The following is a 19,396-nucleotide window of genomic DNA, read 5'->3' as shown; positions in this document are numbered from 1 at the left end:
ATACAGGAGGCCTGCATTCCTAAATAAATATAAGAGTGTGGGCCTACTCCATTTCTATCTTTATGTGACTACATTAGGTCAAAAAATGTTCAACTCTTCAGAAGAAAAGCAAGTGTGCAGGATTTGAGCCTCTGTCCATTCAGGAAGCAGGAGACAAGTGTATGCAGTCAGCTACCCCTTATTTTCATTGTAGCCCAAAAAGCATTTCTATGCCATGCATTTTATGCACTGGAAAACTATGCAACTGGCACAGAGAGATCACAGGTTCCTAACTGACCAGGGGTGTCACTATTGAGCAATGAGCAGGGGACACCTGTCCACAGAAACCCTCCCTCAATCCGGGGGTGGCCGATTACTCATTCCCCATGGAACACACAAGCACAGTCAGAACATTATCCAGATTGTGGGGCCCATCACTGAGAGATTCAAACTTGTTGATGGACAGATTCTCTTCCTCCTTTGTGTACAGATACATGATCAGGACACACATTTAAATAATGAAATTAAAATAATATTTCAAAGGTGGTTTGTCTTCAATAAACCCAAGAATGTTTTTTAAATTTTTACATTTTTTTATTTTGGTTTCAGTAAAGCCATTTTTCAGGGCATTTTATGATTCACTACAAATGCCACTAAGCAGTGACCTTCCTGAAGTGCACAGTGCTTGTACCTGGTATTTTCTATTGCTCTAGTTTCACCCACAAACTGTTCATAAGTGTAATATGAAATTAACTTGTGATGAATGCTTAAAAAGGGCCAATCACAATGGTACATTTCTGGCTCCTGGTTGGATAATGCCTGCTGTATAGGTGGAGCCCATTATTGGAGGGCTGTAGTGTAGGTATAGCTCCTGATTGGAGGGCTGTAGTGTAGGTATAGCTCTTGATTGGAGGGCTGTAGTGTATGTATGGCCCATAATTGGAGGGCTTTAGTGTAGGTATGGCCCCTGATTGGAGGGCTATAGTGTTATATAATGGTCTGGGAGCTGGACTATTAACCCACATGCAGAGGATTTGAGTCCTGATTGCAGTGCTGGCGTTTGAGGAAAAGACTTCAAATTAAATTACTTTAATCAAACTAGCCAGCTGCATAAATGGAATGTATGTTAAAAAAAATGCAACCTGCAAGCTGTTGGATAAGAGTGTCTGCTAAATGTCAAAATGTACGTGCAAATGCTGGGAAGTTGTCACAGTTCCTGCTGGGCCTTGACAACGGGCAGCAGCTCCTCAGCCCCAGATTCATTTTATTTTGTGTTAATTAGTACTTATTGTTGTACCAGTGGTTTTTTTGGTTTGAGCATGTGTTGTTTCATTTTCACAGTTTGTTTCATCTGTTAGTGTTAGGGTGTAAGTTAATTAGTACCTATTGTTGTACCAGTGGTTTTTTGGTTTGAGCATGTGTTGTTTCATTTTCACAGTTTGTTTCATCTGTTAGTGTTAGGGTTTAAGTTAATTAGTACCTATTGTTGTACCAGTGGTTTTTTGGTTTGAGCATGTGTTGTTTCATTTTCACAGTTTGTTTCATCTGTTAGTGTTAGGGTTTAAGTTAATTAGTACCTATTGTTGTACCAGTGGTTTTTTGGTTTGAGCATGTGTTGTTTCATTTTCACAGTTTGTTTCATCTGTTAGTGTTAGGTTTTAAGTTCCTGGATTCTTGACTCTAATCAATTGGGTCATGTCAAAATCAATGTACTTGTCTACTATTGAGTATACTAGTCATATACAAATTTGGATACGGCCTCAGTCTTTGAGATTGCCTTCTTGTGTTCCAGTGCTCCCCTAGCCCTGTGTTTCTAGTCCTTGTTCTCCTGCTTATGTATTTGCTCATTTGTTATTTAATATTTTTTTTATATAAAAGCCCTGTGATTTTAGCTTGAAAACCTCTTGAGTGTTTTCTCTGCAACTCGGCACTGTGCACCAGCTTGATAAGATGGAAGCTGTGATAAGATTCAACGTTTCTGTGCCAGTCCTCATTTTGTCCCCCTTTAATGCTACACCTCTCAAACATAGGTATTCTGGTCTGGTCATACTGTTTTGATATTTTCAGCGCCTAAAAGCCATTGCACACCAGTGTGATGTGAAAATGCCTTGAAATAATAGCTAAAAATTTGCAGCTGGAATTTAACTTACTCGGAAGCTCCAGAGTTTCTGCCTCTACTACATGACCTGGCAGGCTATATCACACATTCACTACTCTCTATGTGATAAATTCTTCCTAAAGTCTGTATGAAATGTACCTTTCACTAACGTACCCTCATAGAGGGTAATGATTTCAAACAAAAGCTTGACGGACTCCGTAGTGGGTAGCAGTAATCGCTATGCACAGGGGTGCTCCAATTGGTGATTCAGTTAGCTTGTTCTGAGCCCTCCTGCGGCTATCAGAAATAGTGGACCACAAAAAAAAAAAGTGGAGAAAAAACGGGGAAAAATACAAATGAGCTGCTGATTATGCAATGAAAAGCAGTAAGCTTTAAATGTTTGGAATTAAAATCTAATTTTCAACCTGATCTTTGCATTGTTGTTTTTATGATCCCATTTTCATCACGATTTATGCATTAGACTATGTTTGCAATGTTTTTTTAATATTCAAAATAAACACAGATAAATTGTTGAATATTTATTTTTATTTAATAAAAACCGGAAACAATGAACCTTAGCTGCAAAGAGATAAGGAACAATAATACTGCCGTCCAAAGGCTAACCGCAGTAACTACATTTTCGGTTGAAATTGAGTTATAACTAAAAATGAACTTGATATCCGTTTTATCGTGTGACAAAGTTTCAGAGTTCAATTTTGCTTTGTTTTAGAGAAAAAACTGTATAAAAATTGCAGTAACTGCAAAACCCGACTCAAAACCATGGCAGACCGCATTAAGTGAAGGTACTGCGGTCTGCTTTGGGGTCCTACCGGCCGATTTCGCGCTCTACCCATCTAAAGCCGGACACCCACCGCACGCGTAGCGACCGCGAGCGCACTACGCGCGTAACTGAAGCGTAGTTGAAGTACTGTTATTACAACGGTAGCGGGCGACGTCCTCTACACCAGATGCGAACGCGTCGCGAACCGGCGGCGAAACTTGTGCGACACAAGCAAACTGAAGCGTAGTTTTTCGCTTCTGTTCTATTTTTCGGCTTGTCGCAGGTCATGATGACCTGTTTACACACAGAAATATGCTCTAAAATGCTAGGTATACATGCTCTGATTTATATTTCATCCTTATATTAGGCTATTGGGGGTGTGTCCCTAGTTCCCTACCATATATTTTATAAGCAGCTAAAAAATACAAGCCTTTTCGCTTTTGTATTGTCCTTGCAGTGGGAAAAAAACTGGAACCTGGGAAAAATGCAAACTTAGTTTCGCTATCTTATTTTGCGGAGGGGGTGGGGTAAATGTGAAAATACACCACAGAAAGACGTAGCCTATTGAATGATGTATAAGTGAATGCACCGAGCAGAGGTTTGTTACCTCGAGTGTTGGAACGTAGTTTTTAACCAACCATTGCTCAGCCTATTTGACTTCTCCGATGTCTTCGTTCGCCGTGCTTTCAAAAGGGGCTTGTTAATAAAAATCAGATAATCCACAGAGCTTAAAAAAAATCTGATTTAGTGGTCTTGCCGATGAAAATGCACCTATTTTATAAATGAAGTTGTAAGCAAGCCTTTATTGCACTTGTACTTCAAAGCTTCCAGTGTTCATGGCGTTGTGGTGTTCATATCCCTTCAAGTTTAAACTGTTAAGATATCTTTTTGACGATTAACTGATTTTACTAAATCTGATCATATAAATGTTTTGACGTGAATAACAAGACGACATGGGAATTCCCAATGGTTGATTATGGATTATTTATTATTATTATGATCATTACATATTCTTCATAAAGTTGGCACGCTTGTTAACCAAGCAAATAAATTAATACAGTTTGAGATTGATTATTATGTAGGCTACGTTGCGATTTAAGCTTATGGTAATTCTTTAAAGCGTTTACTTTCTCACGTATTTACATGAGTTAACAAAATATTACCAAATTAAGAAACTGAAAAAGGTCTCTCACCAAGTATTCACTTGACCCATAATCAACAGTCGTGAACAAACGTGAAATACACGATGTAATCCCACTGCAGACTGCGAGAGCTACTAGGAATATAGAGCTTTAAGCAAGCCTTTGCGCGACACAGACGGAACCCGTGTAGACACACGACGCGCCGCGCCGTGCTGCTTCGCCGTGCTGCTTATGCGCCGTTTACGCTACGCGTGCGGTGGGTGCCCGGCGTAAATTACCTCACGCGACTGCTTTGGGATTCTACCACCAGCCGATTTCACCCATCTAACCTCACACAACAAAGCTGTTTAAGATGGCACTATCCAGGGGAAAGAGGATAGTGGAACTGGTGTTGAAAATAAAATACCCAGGTAGGCTAAGTAACGATGACATTAAGCGTTGAGAAACTAGCAATCACATTATAAAACACCTGTCAGCCTCGCTATATATGCTGACTGACAGGCGATGTTTAGTTAGCTAGCGTTAGCTTACCTGCTCCCTGAAAGCTGTAACATTATCATCTGTAACTTCACATCATCACCGATGCCATGTCATGCACTTCAAGATTGTTTACAATCTAGCCTACGCATTGTGGATATTCGCCATGAATACGAGTGCGGAGAAAGAAGTGCATGTATCCGCAAATGTTGATTAAAAATGTGCACAATTTCGTACTGCAAATTAAAATGAATGTAGGCTATAAGGCCTAGGCTACTCGCTAAAACTGCCTATTTGCGGAGAACTGGCTATATATGATAGTATTGAGTAGCCTATTTTGTGGGTTAGCCTAATTGTATTGATGCTCAAGGAAAATCAGGGAAGTTTCTGCCACTGCTTAGTAAAACGGATTTTTCTAAATCGCATTTATCATTTAATCTCCCTAACACAATGCGAAGAAGCTGTGTGTCACTTTCCAATTGATTAGTCAGATCGTTTGCTAATCATGCTTGCTAATCACTGAAAATTAATTAAAACTGTTTGAGATCAATGATTAGTTTAAAGGAAAGTTTTGCGCCCCACCAATTTTCAGCTCACTAGTCGCCGCTGTTTAAAACATGTAATATAATAAACAAATTTTACTGTGATTCAGTGTAGCATTGTATTTATTAATTGTGTGAAATAGTAAAGACAAGGATAATGAAAATTATTAATGCGATTGTCATCAAGGCAACAACAGTGGTGGCAGAAGAAATTGAAAGATGATGATGCAAAGTTTAATTGATTGGAAAATAATTATCTAGATAGGTGAATAAGTAAAAAAGCGAAATGAAATGATATTAAGACTAAAATACGTCTAAAATTCTCAATTTGTCCAGACTTAATTAAACACAAATCCATAAGTAGAGTTGTTAAATATTGTTAAATACAATTATAACAAAATCAGTGTCAAAATAGTTTCTGTTCACTGAACACACAATATAAAAGCTGAGAACATTGTAGTTACTGCACTTTGGTTTTGCATTGCTCTTAGAACCATTTAAGGCAATGAAAAGGCAGAGTGCAGTAACTACATTTTTGGGGTCAAAGGTCAAATCAGCCGTCATGGTTTTTGGGCATAAAAATTACCTCATGAATACATGTACAATTAGTGCAATATCACTGATATACCTATAACCCATTTGGCTGGCTTTAAAGCCATTTTTCTCAGTTTTACCCTTTGCATAGTTACTGCAGTTAGGCTTTGTAGGGCAGAATAGTTCTTTCTCCATGGGAATTAATTAAATATGGGATGTTAATATTTGGCAGCATGCCTGCTCTATATGTCGAGCAGCCAGAAAAACACAAGGCACTAAACATAAAGAAATACACTAAGTCATCTTTGTGATCTTCCACAAAAACAAAGTCTATTATATTCCACACTCAAACAGGGCCAAGTTATTGTGTCCCTCAAGGACCTATAATTGGACCCTTGTTATTCTTTATTTATATTAATGACTTTACTGCTGTGTCTTACATACCCATTTGATTTTATCTCACAAAAACTTTGATACACTAATTATGAGGCCAATTGTGGCGTGGTAAAATTTTCTGAATGGTCCAGTCAAATAATTTACATTTAAAGATTTTTAAAAATCGAACTTTATTATATTAATGCAGTGGTGTCAAACTCGTGCCATGGAGGGCCGTGTGTATGCAGGTTTTCATTCCAACCAATTAATACTGCCTTAATTGAGTCCAATTACTCATTCAGCCATATGCGTTTAACTGCATTGAAGCACAGAATATTGTCATGGTTCTGGGGTGTAGTGGCCTTGTGCTGCCACTAGAAGGCACCTGGCCTTTGAGAAATTCTTAATTTGTTCCAGGTGTCTGATTTCCCAATTATTTTCACCTGGGGAGGTGCCTTTATAAGCACTGACAGAACAGCCATCTGCACTTCTGTGTAAAATCCTGTTAACACAAAGCCGGTACGGTAGAGGTATAGGTGCTCGGTGCTCGGTGCTCGGTGCTCGGTGCTCGGTGCTCGGTGCTCGGTGCTCGGTGCTCGGTGCTCGGTGCTCGGTGCTCGGTGCTCGGTGCTCGGTGGACTGAACTGTGTTGTGGTTGGTTCTGTGTCCTCTTAAGGCGAGTCAGTTTCTTAGCGCAGTGTGCGCATTCTGACACCTTAAGAGCATTTATACTTTTATTTTGAGCTCGTGTGAGCCGGTGGGTATCGGGACGTTGTCCCGGGTAATGTATTTTGTTTGTGTTTTTCTGAGCTGCGTCTCAGGGTTTTCTTTTCGCTGAGTAAGTTTTGCTACTCAGTTGTCTTTTCATTTGAGACCAGTTTTGGGTTTGGGACCAGAGCTTCGCCTCTGTACCACTGGTCCTTTTCTTTTTTTCGCCCTGGTTTTCACGGGTCGCTTTTGGTTTCGCGAGCCAGTTTTACGGCTGGACAAGGGGGTCCTTCGGAGTGGTTTTTTACTTCGTGTTTTTTTGTTGTTGTTTAGGATCCTTTGTGTGCGGGAGTTGCTCTCCCAAGGATCGTATTGGTTTTGTGTTTTACTTTCGGGTGTTCCCCTTCCTTTGTCCTTCGGGACTTTGTGGCTAACGCTTCCGGTAGCGTTAGCTTTTCGTTCCCCTATATTCGTCGCTTCTGGTTCTCCAACACCCCCACACCGTTATAGTACACAGAAGCCTTATGGAGATACCAGCGACCGATATTGTGGTAGAAATGGACGCTAATACTCTGGAGAGGGCGGTAGCCGCCCAGCAAGCAACCATTTCTAACCATGGACAGGGGTTACAGCTGCTCCAGGCACAGCAGGCAGCTACGGCGGAGCAGCAGGCACTGATCTTCCGTAGACAGGAAGAGATGTTGCAGCAACTGAGCAGACAACAGGAAGTACTAATAGGGCTCGCAGACAGTTTTCGCCAGTTGGCAAGCGAGTCCCGCTCCCCGACGGCGCCCGTACCGTCACCAGTGGCACAAGCACTGTCATCCACCACACTTCCCAACCAGGTTTACCAAATGCTAGGGAGCCTAAATTACAGCTTCCGTTGCGCTACAGCGGGGAGGCAGGAAAGTGCAGAGGCTTCCTGTCTCAGTGCCTAATTTTTTTTAAAATCACAACCCTCCCGTTTTACTACCGAGGATGCTCGGGTGGCGTTCATTTTATCTCTACTTACCGGGACTGCTCTGGCGTGGGCTGACCCTTTAATTCGCGCACAGGCACCGGTGATGAACGATTCCCAGTTACTGATGCTTGAGATGGCCCAGGTCTTTGACCATGACATCTCGGGCAGGGAGGCGGCTACCCGGTTGACCCGGATCAAACAGGGAGGCCAAAGTGTGGCCGAGTTTTCAATTCATTTTCGGGCATTGGCAGGGGAGACGGGGTGGGCAGAGGAACCGCTCATGACCCTGTTTATAAACGCTCTATCCGACCCTGTAAGAGACGCCTTGGCCACTCTAGAACCACCGGTTAGTTTGGGGTCACTGATTTCTACAGCGATCCGCATAGACAACCGGGTAAGGGAACGAGAGAGAGAGAAGGCGGACAGAAGAGACCGGGCGACCTTTTTTGCTCCATCACTTCCGGGCAGGGATGCCAATTCGGGGCTCAATCAGGTTGCTCATAAGGGGGAGGAGCCAATGCAGATAGACAGCTCGGCTCTGGGGCGAACCAGGAGAGATAAGCCATGGAGAGGGCGGTGTTTCTTCTGCAAACAGCCGGGGCACCTGGTTAAAAATTGCCCAGAGTTGACCGTAAAAGACCAGTCTCACTAGTGGAGCGGAAGCCACCAGTGAGACATAATAAAGTTACAGACTTTCGCACGTTTTTATCTGTGGAACTGGCCTGGAGAGGGGCTGTGGTCCAGGCGGAAGCCTTTTTAGATTCTGGGGCGGTCGATAATTTCATCGATCGCGGGTGGGCTCAGAACCTGAATCTGCTAGTCCGTTCCATGTCCCATCCCCAATCCCTCATAGCACTTGACGGCCGCCCGTTGGGCACTGGTACGGTGAGGCAAGTGACTGAAGTGGTTTCGATGCGTATTCCATTCCGGGGGCACGTGGAGCGCATTCGATTCTTTTTAGTGGAATCCCCCGCGTACCCACTGGTATTAGGACATTCGTGGCTGGTGGAACACCAGCCCCATATTAATTGGGGTAACAAAACGAATCCTATTGCGCAGTGGGGGTCTCGGTGTGATGATCACTGTCCGCAGGTGCGCTCTCCTTCCTCCTCTCCTCTCAACGAAACCGATATGGGGTCTGAGTTGGACGAGAAGGAGACTGGGTCGGGTTTCAGTCCGGGATTATTTCCTGCGTTCTCTGAGGAGCCAGAGGAGAGTCTAGCTTGGGACTCGGTTTGTGACTGGAATCCTCCGGCAGACGAGTGGGATGGTAGTTTGAATTCCGACTTGGAGGAGGAATTTTTATCCCAGTCTTCCGGTGGTGAGGATGAGGCACAAATGTTAGGAGCGGTTTCCGTTCCCCTTCCTCCCAATGTGCCGGAGGATTACAGAGAATTAGCGGAAGTGTTCAGCAAGCAAAGGGCCACCACACTGCCGCCGCACCGACCATATGACTGCGCCATAGACCTCTATCTGGGTACTGTGCCTCCTAGGGGTTCGCTATATTCTTTGTCTATTCCCGAGGGCGAGGCTATGAGGAGATATATTGAAGAAGCATTAGCTAGTGGGTTCATTAGACCCTCAACCTCACCGGCAGGGGCCGGATTCTTTTTTGTAGGGAAACAAGACGGTAGCCTGAGACCGTGTATTGATTACAGAGGTCTCAATACGATCACTATAAAGAATCGGTACCCGTTGCCCCTTATGAATTCGGCATTTGAGCGCCTCCAATCGGCAGCTGTATTCACTAAGCTCGACCTCCGTAATGCGCACAATCTGGTGCGCATACGTGAGGGCGATGAATGGAAGACAGCTTTTAATACTCACACGGGCCATTATGAGTACTTAGTGATGCCGTTTGGCCTCACTAACGCCCCCTCGGTGTTCCAGGCGTTTGTTAATGATGTGCTCAGGGAGATGCTGGAGAAGTTCGTGTTTGTCTACCTGGATGACATCTTAATCTTCTCCACCAATCTCTCTGAGCACATCAAACATGTCAAGCAGGTATTAGCCAAACTCCTAGAGGCTCACCTTTTTGTGAAGGCAGAGAAATGCGTGTTTCACGCGGACTCCGTCTCGTTTCTGGGGTTTATTGTGTCGGCAGGAAAAATCCAAATGGACCCGGATAAGGTTTCTGCGGTCAAGAATTGGCTAACCCCAGATTCGGTAAAACAAGTCCAACGATTTTTAGGATTTGCAAATTTTTATCGGCGGTTTATCCGTAATTTTAGTTCAGTGGCTGCACCCATCACGGCGCTTACTAAGAAGACGGTGGTGGGTCAGTTCTGCTGGAACCCCCGAGCGGAGGCGGCATTCGTGGAACTTAAAAGGAGGTTTTGCTCCGAGCCCATTTTAATCACTCCCAATCCTTCCTTGCCTTTTATTGTGATGCCTCTGAACTAGGGGTTGGGGCCATCCTATCTCAGCGGTCTCCCCATGATCAGAGGGTGCATCCCTGCACTTATTTCTCTCGTTCTCTGTCTCCCGCCGAGAGAAATTATGACGTTGGGGATCGCGAACTACTGGCGGTCAAGCTGGCATTGGAGGAGTGGCGTCACTGGCTTGAGGGAGCGGAGCATCCGTTCACCGTGTGGACGGACCATAAAAACTTGAGTACATACGAGACGCAAAAAGACGCAACTCACGACAAGCACGGTGGGCGCTATTCTTTGCACGGTTTAATTTTATTCTGACTTATCGGCCGGGGTCGAAGAATATTAAACCTGACGCACTCTCTCGCATTTTCGACAAATCGGACGAGGACCGTCCACCAGAACCCATCATTTCGGTTAATCAGATCCTCGCTCCGGTTTGTTGGAAGATCGAGGCGGCTGTTCGTGAGGCGCTACGTCGGGAGCCGGACCCTGGAGGGGGCCCTCCTGACTGTCTCTTTGTCCCGACTGAGGTACGGGCTCAGGTGCTGAAATGGGGGCACTATTCGCGGCTCACGGGTCACCCCGGGGTCCACAGGACCAAAGAGTTTTTAGCCAGGCGATTCTGGTGGCCAGGTATGGACAAGGACGTGCGAGAGTTTGTATTGTCTTGCTCGGTCTGTGCCCGTAATAAGAATCCTCATCTCGCACCATCTGGGCTGTTACGTCCACTACCCGTTCCTAGACGGCCATGGAGTCACATAGCTCTGGATTTTATTACGGGACTGCCACCATCCGAGGGTCACACAGTAATTTTAGTTGTGGTAGACCGTTTTTCCAAGGCTGCCCATTTTATTTCCTTACCAAAACTGCCATCAGCACCGGAGACGGCGCGGCTTATCATTAATCATGTTTTTAGGATACATGGTCTGCCGCTGGACATCGTGTCGGACCGGGGGCCGCAGTTTGTGGCGCGGTTTTGGAGGGCATTCTGCGCTCTCCTGGGTGCGTCGGTGAGCCTTTCGTCTGGGTTCCACCCAGAGACTAACGGGCAAACCGAACGCACAAATCAAACTTTGAGAACACTCTCCGGTGTTTGGCGGAAGCGAATCCGACAACATGGAGCCGGTTCCTCGGGTGGGCTGAATACGCACACAACACCCTGCGTAACGCTTCCACAGGATATTCTCCGTTTGAAGCTCAGATGGGGTACCAACCGCCGCTATTTCCGGAGTTGGAAGATAACATGGGCGTGCCGACTGCGGGAGCTTTTATCCGGCGTTGTCGGGCCACCTGGAAGAGGGTTCGGGCATCGCTGTTACGCGCCAGCGCCAATCAAAAGAGGCTGGCTGATAGGTGTCGTCGTCCGGCACCATCTTATCACGTGGGTCAGCGGGTGTGGTTATCCACCCGGGACCTGCCGCTACGGGTGGAGTCCCGGAAGCTCGCTCCTCGCTATATAGGGCCTTTTAAGATCATCCGCAAAATCAACCACGTCACGGTGCAGTTGCAGCTCCCGCGGGCGATGAGAGTGCATCCGACCTTTCATGTCTCCCGTCTCAAGCCTGTTCTTATTAGTGCGTTGGCTCCGGTGGAGGATCCTCCACCTCCCCCGCAGTTCCTGGAGGGGGGTCCGGTTTATACGGTGCGGCGCATTTTGGCTGAGAGACGGGTAGGCAGGGGGAAACAGTACCTTATTGACTGGGAGGGCTATGGCCCGGAGGAGCGGTCTTGGGTCCCTACTAGGGACATTATGGACCCAGAACTAATAAGGGACTTCCACAGACGCGGGGCTGAGGGTTCGTCTGGAGCCGCCCCTTAGAGGGGGGGTCCTGTCATGGTTCTGGGGTGTAGTGGCCTTGTGCTGCCACTAGAAGGCACCTGGCCTTTGAGAAATTCTTAATTTGTTCCAGGTGTCTGATTTCCCAATTATTTTCACCTGGGGAGGTGCCTTTATAAGCACTGACAGAACAGCCATCTGCGCTTCTGTGTAAAATCCTGTTAACACAAAGCCGGTACGGTAGAGGTATAGGTGCTCGGTGGACGGTGTACTGAACTGTGTTGTGGTTGGTTCTGTGTCCTCTTAAGGCGAGTCAGTCTCTTAGCGCAGTGTGCGCATTCTGACACCTTAAGAGCATTTATACTTTTATTTTGAGCTCGTGTGAGCCGGTGGGTATCGGGACGTTGTCCCGGGTAATGTATTTTGTTTGTGTTTTTCTGAGCTGCGTCTCAGGGTTTTCTTTTCGCTGAGTAAGTTTTGCTACTCAGTTGTCTTTTCATTTGAGACCAATTTTGGGTTTGGGACCAGAGCTTCGCCTCTGTACCACTGGTCCTTTTCTTTTTTTCGCCCTGGTTTTCACGGGTCGCTTTTGGTTTCGCGAGCCAGTTTTACGGCTGGACAAGGGGGTCCTTCGGAGTGGTTTTTTACTCCGTGTTTTTTTGTTGTTGTTTAGGATCCTTTGTGTGTGGGAGTTGCTCTCCCAAGGATCGTATTGGTTTTGTGTTTTACTTTCGGGTGTTCCCCTTCCTTTGTCCTTCGGGACTTTGTGGCTAACGCTTCCGGTAGCGTTAGCTTTTCGTTCCCCTATATTCGTCGCTTCTGGTTCTCCAACACCCCCACACCGTTATAAATATAAGAAAATTTTTATTTAGACAATGCGGGTCACCATAGACGTCAGGTCACCATTGTGCACAAACCTACATCCCTAATTCAGCAAATAATTTAACTAATTATATAATCAAGATCTGAGGCTGGAATGAAAACCTGCATACACACGGCCCTCCATGGCACGAGTTTGACACCACTGTATTAATGGGTAAGAATAAAACATACTGCAGATCAAGTGCTATGATTTAAATTGGTGGGGATTACACAATCCAGGTTTCATCCACTAAATTGCTTGCAGTTTATGGTTTATGAAAACTTGTTCTGGAAAGATCACATCCAATTTATCAGTAATAAAGTAATGTAATCCAGTGGTATCACCAGAAAACTGAGTGGCTTAGTTAATCAGATTTGCAGACTTGTTAATCAGATATGTACTACAGCTTAATTTACCCATTTCTCATTTACTGCAACATTATCTGGGCAAGTACGTATGCTGCCAATCTACATAAATTCACTTCACTCAAAAGAAATTTGCACGGCTAGCCATCTTTTCTGATTACTCGCCACCATCTGCCCCTCTGTTTAAGAAACTCGACATCTTTTTGATTTAAAACATTAACATACCTCAACCATGCACATTCATCTACAAATGCATTTAGCTTTCAAATTTGCTGCCCAAATCATTCAATGGATTCTTTGAGATTAATTCCCAAATTCACTCACACTCACTCACATAGGCATGATTGTCTTTTTTGTTTTTGTGTTTTTTTTTAAAGATTTTTTTTTATCGTATAATTTGACTTTCTCAGTGAGGTCATTTTATAAGCCCAGTTGGGATTCAGACCTCTCTACCACACATCATTTTGTTTAATATTGTATTCATTGTTCTTTTTTGTTTATGCAAATACATAAAACCCAACAATATTAATTATGTTATCTCACATATAATGTGCTGGAGTGCTAAGCCAAAACAAAACAAAAAAAATTGTGTCACTGTTAAAAATAATTTATATTAAACAAAAGAGTGAGAAAGAGAATGAAGGAGAGAAAGATTGAAACGTATTGATAGAACATAAAACATTAACAATAGCATTAAATAATCCAGAATTTACATTCAGAAAACAGAGTAACTCACCTGCAGTCCCCTGCCTACAGTTCTTCTTGAACTTCATAGATGAATAAAATACCTCACTCATTGCGGCTAATGAAACACCTTAACCATTGAGAGAGAAGAAGAAGAAGAGATGCAGAACTAGCAGGAGAATGCAGAAATTCAAATATTTGGTTAATATGTTGTCATTTAACATGCAGATATCTGCTCCCTCTCCCTCTCTCTGTCCGTCTGTCTCTGCCTCTGTCTCTTTCTTTTTGCTATCTTTCTTTCTATGTACAGGAAGAAAAGATAACCATTTCTATAAATACCTCATACAATAGCTCAATAGCTCATTTTGCTACAGCAGGAAAATATTATAAAATATTACAAAGGTGGGATAAATAACCATATACGTATCTGGATTTCATGCCAGCATCTCATAATTATTTGAATGGCTCAATTTTTTGTATTTATGTTTGGTTACTGAGCTACTGGATGATGAAGACTGTTCTTGTGTCTTTTTATGTCACTATATGAAGCTTTTTTATCATGGTCTAATCCAACGGTGCTGGGGTGCCTGCTTGCATGCTGGTTTTCACTCAATCGCAGTTGCAATCCCAGAATTGTAACAAGCTGTAAATTTTCTTTAATTAGATGTATTTCATGTTTAGACTGAATATTTACCCTCTTAAGACATATTTTGTCAGACATAGTTCTTCCTGTCATGTAGAATAAACATCTCATGTTCACATTGTGCTTATTATAGCAATTAATTACATAAAAATACACTCTCAGAAATAAAGGTACACAAGGGTACTAATTCTGTACAAGTACAAAACTGTACCTCTAATGGTACTAGTGACAAGTGATTTTACCTTTCTAGGTACTGAATGGTATCTTCATTCTGGTAAAGGTACAGTTCTGTACCTTCAATGGGATCCAACCAGATCCAACCACTGTCGCCTGTGTGACGTCAGTCAGTTGACACCTGGGGCACACCAACTATAACACTTCCTATTTACTGAATAAAAAACGGTTGTTATGAAAGTAACGTTATGTACATACTCATTCATTGTCTAACATTAGGCTAACTTAAGCTGTCTTTACACTGCTGAGCCAGGTTAAAATGCTGTAGCAGACCTGGGGTAGAATTAGTGATGATCAATTTCCACAAACGTTCTTTATCTACCTTTTGCCCGGTATGAACATCTTTACACTGCAGAGAAGAATCCGCGGGATTCGCTGTGGCTTGTGCAGTCATGTCTCGTGCACTGCACAATAAACATGATCTTTCTCGTGAATGATTGTTCGTGATATTTTTGAAACAACTGCCTTACAAAAGGTTACCCCTGGTGTTTCTGGTTTAGCTAGCTAAACTGTTTGAGAATAAAGCTGAGCTAGGTGTTAAATTAGCAACCAGAACAAGAAGAATAAAACAAAAACAGAGGAGATTTCATCAAAAAAGGGAATCAAGGCTGGAGGAACATATGAGGAAGCGTAATAAAATAATAACAACGCTACTCCATACTGCCGTATTTTTTTATTCAGTTTTCTCCGGCTTGACATCTTTACACAGAAATTAGACCCGGCTGTGCTCCACCAATACCCCGGGGTTAATTCTCTGTGTACAGATAGCTTTATTCCGATCATTATAATATATTGATGAACTTGATGGCAATATAAATAACAATAACGCTAAGGCCAGTTCAGATCAATGATTCGCAACAAGACAAAGCGGTTTTAGAATGTTGCAGCGAAAAATGCAGCGGTGTGAACTGGTTAGTTGCAGAGCATCTGAAGCTGTTGCCTGGAGTCTCAAAAGACCCACTTTGTCAAATCACCAAGTGCAGTTTTAGAACGTTTACAATCAGACGTCTTGAAATTTTGCAAGTTGCATCCAGTCTTGTTGCGAATCACTGATCTGAACTGGCCTTTAGTTAGCTACACTGGAACGTTGCAACAAGGTAGTGTTGCATTCGAGAGACGCTTTGCGAGGTGGGTACCGGTCGGTAGCGTTAGCTAGCATTTTTTCTAATTGTTAGCTGACAACAGATTCTGTTATTTACATTAGCTTGCTAGTTAACGCAATGTTACCTGATGTGAGAGATGGGTATGGTGCGCAATGTTGTCTAAACTAATGTTGCTTTTCTTGATATGGTCCGGCAGCTACCGTTAGCTGTGCAAATAGCAATGTAATTTAGTAACGTTACATTGTCATCAAATGTAATACGAAATCTACATCAACAAATAATAGGACCTCTCATGTTACACAAAACTTTTTAGGGTTCCATAACCGCCCCCCCCCCCCCCCCCCCTTCTCAGACACCGGAATAAACAGTACGCCGCTCACACACAAGTGGGTTGAAGAGCGAGCATGTTGCGTTAGCTTCGCCTACCCTCTCTGGCGGACCAACCACTGATGGGTGATGGAAAACGTGTCACTAACTGTGCGCCGCTTGTGATTTTTTCCCGGGAATTTCGCCACAGACACCCAGTTCTTTAATCATTATTTATAATAATAATATAAGTTAATATAATAATAGGCTCAATCACCATTGTGTTACCTAATACGGCGATAGATAGTGACTTAACAGACATTTATTTTAATGAAAATCTTATAATTTTTCTTTAAATTTATTAACACAATGCTGGTTTGGCTTGCTATTTGCTTTGACTTTGAATTCATAATTCAATTATTTTTAGTGGCCACCTTGTCCACACTTTAATATAAGGGCCTTATTTATTCAACTCAGTCCTTATTTTGATCAGTTAAATTACTTTGTTTCCTTGTTTAAATTGTTTGCAATACAGTACAAAATGCACAAAATGTAATCATGGGACATTTATTGTACACATATGCATAGCTATTTCTGACATAATGCAGCTGAAGAGGGCTAATAATCCCTCTAAACATGAAAAGCACCTAATTAAAAAAAAAAAAAATTAACTACTTACTAAAATTCTGTGATTGCAATTGTGATTGGAATGAAAACCATCATAGACATACTGTTGTAGTCTGTATTTCCGGTCACTTGTCTCCCCAGTACTGTCTCTGTGTCTGTGTTCCCTGAGCTGCTTCACTCCCCTGTACTTGTGTGATTTCACTATTCGGGTGGTTCCGGGTTTTCGTGGTTTCCCCCCTTCTTTCCAGTCTCGCTTTACTTCCTGCTTATTTCTAGTTTTACTAATTTCTACTAATCCCTACTAACTTATAGATTGTAAAGTACTAACCTCACTAATATACTAACATGTGAATATTACTAATGGACTAACACACACTAGTTTTGGGTTTTTGATAGTTTAGATCACTATACTAATACATTAACCAGTCTCCCCTTTTCCATGCTGCGCTGTAGCTCCGCCCCTTTTCTTTCTAGCCTGCTCCCACGCTGAGTTCTGCAATTGCCTGCACCTGTCTCTTGCTCTAACTGCACCTCTCTCTCTCTGCACGTGTTTACCTGCTTCACCCAGGCCGTCTATTATCATTGTTGTCTATGTGATTCCAGTCCGCGTTTTGTCAGTCCCCTGTCATTGAATTAGTTTTCCTAATGTTCTTCACCTGGATGTTGTTTGTTACTCCTCCCTCACTCACTTAGCCCCTCCTTGATTGTTACCTTCCCCAGTGTATAAATGTCAGTCTTTTCCACCAGCTCAGAGTCAGAACGTTGATCGTATTCATTGTGCCGATTATTTGTAAGCCTTTGTCTATCGAGATTCCTGTGACACCCCTTTGCCCGACTTCGAGTTTGCCTGCCCCTTTTGGTTTTGTTTGCTTCTGGTTCGACCTTCGCTTTGCCTTGACTTCTCTTTTGCCTGTCCCTTTGTACCTTCGCCATTCTGATCTCCTGGTTTTTGACTTTTTGCCTGTCTTTTCACTATTCTTTTGGAAACTCGATTCGGCACCGTCCTCTCTCTGATTACCTGGCTTCGAACCTCGGACTGATTAAAGACAACGTTTTCTTGGATTTCCCTGGTCTGCGTGTGGGTCCTTACTCAGAACATAACACATACGGGCCCTGGGACCAAGGTTGAGAACCACTGGTCTAATCATATAAATCAGGCTCCTTGTCGGTGGGACTTTAAACCTGCGGCCTAAAGGCTGTAAATTCAAAGATGTTGTGCTGTAGATGAGTTTTGTCTTTATAGCTATGATCCAAAGATGACTGTTTAGGTATCTAGCCATGGTCCTACACAAATGCTTTGCTTTTTTGGTTAACAATATCTTTTATAATACCGTACATGGCTCACTGTCATGCACAATCTGAATGTTAGAGTTGGTATTGTTTTGCAGCCAACAGGAAGAAAGCAGAGTGGAGGGGAACTGGGGGGGGGCAGCCTCCCCCAGACTGCACCCCTACAGAGGAGCTGGCCCTCTCCAAGGGTCGGCCCTTAATAGAGGGGATCCAAGAGGGGTGTGCTCCTACCCTGGTGCTGGCAGCTCCAAACAGGGTGTGACTGAGGTGATTCTCACCACCTTGGATACTGGACTGGTACATGCTAAAGTGATTCCTCCCTCATTTACAGTTCAAGGGAATACTGTGGTGTTTTAAAGCCAAGCTCAAATACCATGAAATCTCCAGAAAGAGGTACCTGTTCAAGGAGATGGTTATGTACTCTCAACACACCATTGTTTTCTAGCCATAATGAATTTACTTCATGCAGAACACTCAAATCTGTTCTCAAGTAGAGGTTAATAACAAGTGATGCAGTGTGTCAAGGAACACCACAAACACATGAAGTAGTTCTCTAAGGCCAAGACCTACCTTGCAAATGGCATGGCAGTCTATTTGTTTGCTGATTTTTTTTTTTTTTTGCATCACCAACAGCATACATGTATGAGCCTTATGAGCCTGTGGCGAAGAAGCGCAGAGTTTTGTGGCACTGTAAGGGTGAAGTCTCTTGGCATGGGCCACATACAGGTTGAGAAGCCTGCACAGATACATGATTCTGTTTGCAGAGAATCGGTATCATTCAATTGTGAAATCATTTTCATAATTTGTGTTTGAGTACTAAGGTGAAGGAGTGGGTTGTCAAGACAAGGGGATTGGTGATATCTGCACATAAGAGGACCTAGCATAATTCCAGACACAACTGAGTAGAAAGAGCCACAAAAAAAGAAAAAAGCTAAATTCAAGAGACATGGCACTTCCTTGACCTATGACGGAAGGCTTCTTTTTGTGGAACATTGCCTTTCACTATGCTTATTTTGGACGAAGTGCACACAGCACTGGGCAGGGCAGCAGGGTTAACACAAGCTTAAGAAATGTAATAAAAGAGCAGACAATCACCCAATCTATGTCAAAAGCGCTGATGACAAAACCCATCTATTGAGAGGGTCTGCTCATAGGAGACTATTAGTCATGATGAAGATTCAGCGTGAATGGCTTCAAGTAGCTCAGAAATGATTGCTGAAGCTGTGCTTCTGGGGCTTAGCCAGCCAAGTCAGGCAGATGAGCAATTCTATTTTTATATTGTGGTAAACAGCCACACTTTTGGGGGGGAATCATTAGGCTATTCTAATTCAGATACCCGCATGTTCATTGGTCAAATGCAGAAAGCCTGGGTGTTTTAGCACAAGTTTCAGAAGGGTCATTTGATGTGAAGGAAATGGCACGCTCAAGCGTTTGAAACAGATGTGACAAACCAGTCAGATTGTGTTAGATTGTGAACAGATATAAGCAGTACACTTGTTTTCCCATCTGTGTTTTATTAGGTGTTGCTTTGTT

The 19,396-nt window shown here is 43.4% G+C and overlaps 2 protein-coding genes across 10 annotated transcripts in view; both read right to left on the bottom strand.

Annotated features, from left to right (window-relative positions):
- LOC135247811 (CD209 antigen-like protein A) overlaps positions 1 to 19,396 on the bottom strand; it is a 190,285-nt gene that overhangs the window by 23,758 nt on the left and 147,131 nt on the right. The window contains exon 1 of one of the 8 annotated variants that reach the window (XM_064321690.1): positions 4,068 to 4,750. The exons of the other annotated variants lie outside the window; for them this stretch is intronic. Coding sequence (XP_064177760.1) covers positions 4,068 to 4,071 — 4 coding nt within the window. The 5' untranslated portion in view covers positions 4,072 to 4,750. Of the gene's footprint in view, positions 1 to 4,067; positions 4,751 to 19,396 lie in introns of those variants that run through there. 8 annotated transcript variants of the gene reach the window in all.
- Positions 1 to 19,396, bottom strand: part of LOC135247812 (C-type lectin domain family 6 member A-like) — a 106,618-nt gene that overhangs the window by 4,716 nt on the left and 82,506 nt on the right. The gene's annotated exons all lie outside the window — the stretch shown is intronic.

The sequence above is a fragment of the Anguilla rostrata genome, chromosome 2 (assembly GCF_018555375.3).
Source record: "Anguilla rostrata isolate EN2019 chromosome 2, ASM1855537v3, whole genome shotgun sequence".
In the NCBI taxonomy this organism is placed as follows: Eukaryota; Metazoa; Chordata; class Actinopteri; order Anguilliformes; family Anguillidae; genus Anguilla; species Anguilla rostrata.
Note: the sequence above shows the minus strand (reverse complement) of the source record. Positions and strands in the feature narration are given on the sequence as shown.